At 38.5% G+C, this 2,940-nt stretch overlaps 1 protein-coding gene across 1 annotated transcript; it reads right to left on the bottom strand.

The window, feature by feature from the left end:
* Nucleotides 1-284: 284 nt before the first annotated feature.
* Nucleotides 285-2,649, bottom strand: LOC132182405 (Pentatricopeptide repeat (PPR-like) superfamily protein). The gene has a single exon (XM_059595643.2). The coding sequence runs from the start codon at nt 2,596-2,598 to the stop codon at nt 508-510; it is 2,091 nt and encodes a 696-aa protein (XP_059451626.2). The 5' UTR covers nt 2,599-2,649; the 3' UTR covers nt 285-507.
* Nucleotides 2,650-2,940: the final 291 nt, after the last annotated feature.

Below are 2,940 nucleotides of genomic sequence, written 5' to 3'. Positions count from 1 at the left end.
ATTATGATTTCATGCCTATAAAAGGGAGTATTGAGTTGTATGTAGATCACACAATAATAGAGAAGAATAATACATAGTTCCTGAAGAACTAGTTTCATATATTGCAATCTTTTATCTTGTCTTGTTATTTTCTTTAATTTTACAACACACACTCCATTATTCTTATAATAATATAGAAATTAATACACTTGCTAATAAATAAAACCCCAAATTGTCTACAGGTCAGATGAAGAGAGGGATGGAGAGATTCAAACTTCTTATTCATCCATGCTACATACACAAAATATATTCTTTTTTCAGAAATGTCTCCTTATATTTTCAGAAAAGATAAAATGACATCTTGCTTCATTGGATACTGATAGATAAAAATGCCATACATTAAGTTACAACAGGACTATACATTTGCACATTATAACGTGTTATGGAATATGGGTTATTCATAAGCAAGTTTCAGGAACGAACCTTATGAACCTAAACAAAAGAGTGAAGGCCCCATTCGCCTCTTAGTTATAATGAGGAAGAACTCATCTGTACAAATCTTTGAGCCTCCTTGGTGCGACCAAAACGGGTAAGAAGTCCAATCATTATAGAATAATGTACTTCAGCTGCCTTAACTTTATATCTACGATGCATTAAATTAAATATTTGGCAAGCTTCATCAACAAATCCAGCTTGATCACAAATAGATAGAACCACTTTGAAAGTGAAATGGTTTGGAGTAAAGCCACCCGATCTCATCAGATCGAAAAGATCCACTGCATCTTGATATTGGTTATTATATCCATATGCCTCTATAATTGCAGTCCATGTCATTGAACCCTTAACGGGGATTGCATCAAAAGCCAACTTTGCATAATCAATTGCTCCACAACTCCCATACATTTTCACAAGTTCAGCAGAAACAAAATGGATAGACTGAAAATTCTTCTTCAAGACTTGTCCATGAATCTCCTTCCCAAGCTTCAAAATTTTTACTTCACCACAAACACTCAATACCCTTGCCATTGTAACTGAATCTGGCCGATGCTTTGACAACTGCATCGACCTAAACACACCAAGTGCTTCATTTAGATTACCATGTTCTCTGTATGAATCAATCATGGCTGTCCACAAGATCACATTCCTCTGTTCCATACCATCAAACAATTTTAAAGAATATTCCAAGATACCACACTTTGAGTACATTACCATCAAAGAGGAAACAATAGATACATTAGGTAGGAACCAATTCTTCAAAGCATAAGCATGAACCTCCTTCCCTTGATTTAGAGCCCTCAACTCTGCACAAACTGGAAGAACAGTGGCAACTGTCACAACATCAGGCCTAAACCCTTCCTGCTGCATCCAAATTATTGATCTCACAGCCTGCTCGAGCCTCCCATTCAAGGCATAACCCGACATCAAAGCAGTCCAACAAATAGTATTCCTCTCCGTTGATCCATAAAAGACCCGTCTCCCAGACCCCATGTCCCCACACTTGCAATACATGTCAATCAAGGCAGACTGAATGAAAATCTGCCTTGAATAACTCTTCGCCTTTACAACATAAGCATGAACCTCCCGGCCTAGTTTATGTTCCCAAACATCTCCAATAACAGGAAGTATTGTAGTAAGTATAACTGAATTCGGTCTTATTCCTTCCTCTACCATCCTCCTGACATACTCCAAAGCTTCCTTTTGCAGTCTATTGTGTGCAAAACCCGCAATCATCGCTCCCCAAACAACAACATCTCTCTCTCCAATTTCTTCAAATATGCGACGGGCAAGCTTAACTTTTCCGCATTTAAAGTACATATCAATCAAACTCGTCTGAAGAATCGAACTATCAATAAAACCATTCTTTATCACAAGGGCATGAGTTTTTAAACCCTGCCAAAGCGCTGACGCGCCTGCAAAGCTCTTGATGACATTAGAGAAAGTATAAACGTTTAATCCGACCCCCAATTCTCGCATTTCCATATAAGTCGAAATCACATTACCATAATGCCGCTTACCCGATATCACATTGCCTCGAAGCAATGCATTCCAGGAATACACACTTTTTATAGAACGTTCATCAAACAACTGATGTGCATCTTGGACTGAACCGCAAGCCGTGTACATATTCACGAGTTTCGTACGTAAAAACTCGTTTTTTTCAAGCCCGTTTATGCGTACATGCGTGTGGACTTGTTTCCCTTCGGTTAAGGATTTGGTTCGAACACATGCGGCGATGAGAGCGGAAAATGTGGTGGGGTTAACAGGGATGCCTTGTTGGTCCAAGTAGTCCAAGATGGTGAGCGCTTGTTTGAGCTTGTTCTCCCTAGCGAATCTCTGGATGTCCTTGTAAATGGCATGTGGGTTTTTGGTGTGGAGTGGTAAGGATTCTGGGAATGCATCCTTTTGGCCAAATGGTTTCGGAGCTCTTTTCGCCAGAAATTTAGATGTTTTTTGGTGGCGGCGGGTGTTTTTGGTTGGCGGTGGCGGTGGTTTATGGGTTCGAATTGGTGGGGATTTTGCTGAGGCTTTGGTTCTGAAGTGGCGGTGGTTGTTAGTGAAGGGATTTGAGGGGAAAAGGTGAAGGTGTAGAGGTAGAGTCCATGAAATTGTGCCTTCCATGGATGTGTCGTTTCGGACACAACACTGAGTTGTGTGGATCTGACGAGAAGAATGGGAATCGGGTATTCGTGTTTGTTTATTATCCGCTTGATTATATAGTGGGTTTTATAAGATTAGGATCTGTGATAAGGATTTTAAAATTTTGCGCGTACGTACGTTCTTAAAAAATGTCAAATAATGTTTTTAAATTAAATAAATAAAGTTTTGCCATTCAACATATATAACTCTTAAAATATTATTGATTTATGATAATTACTAAGTTAATAATATGAAGTACATAAATTTTCTCCAAATCAATTTGAAATAAATATTCTTCAACTCATTTAAAACAGTGTCATATGT

The sequence above is a fragment of the Corylus avellana genome, chromosome 5 (genome assembly GCF_965113065.1).
Source record: "Corylus avellana chromosome 5, dhCorAvel1.hap1.2, whole genome shotgun sequence".
NCBI classification, from domain to species: Eukaryota; Viridiplantae; Streptophyta; class Magnoliopsida; order Fagales; family Betulaceae; genus Corylus; species Corylus avellana.
The sequence above is the reverse complement of the archived record's forward strand: the minus strand, read 5'-3'. Positions and strand labels throughout refer to the sequence as shown.

Bases quoted from the DNA above. Each gene is read 5' to 3' on its own strand.
- LOC132182405 (XM_059595643.2), bottom strand. From the start codon at position 2,598: ATGGAAGGCACAATTTCATGGACTCTACCTCTACACCTTCACCTTTTC.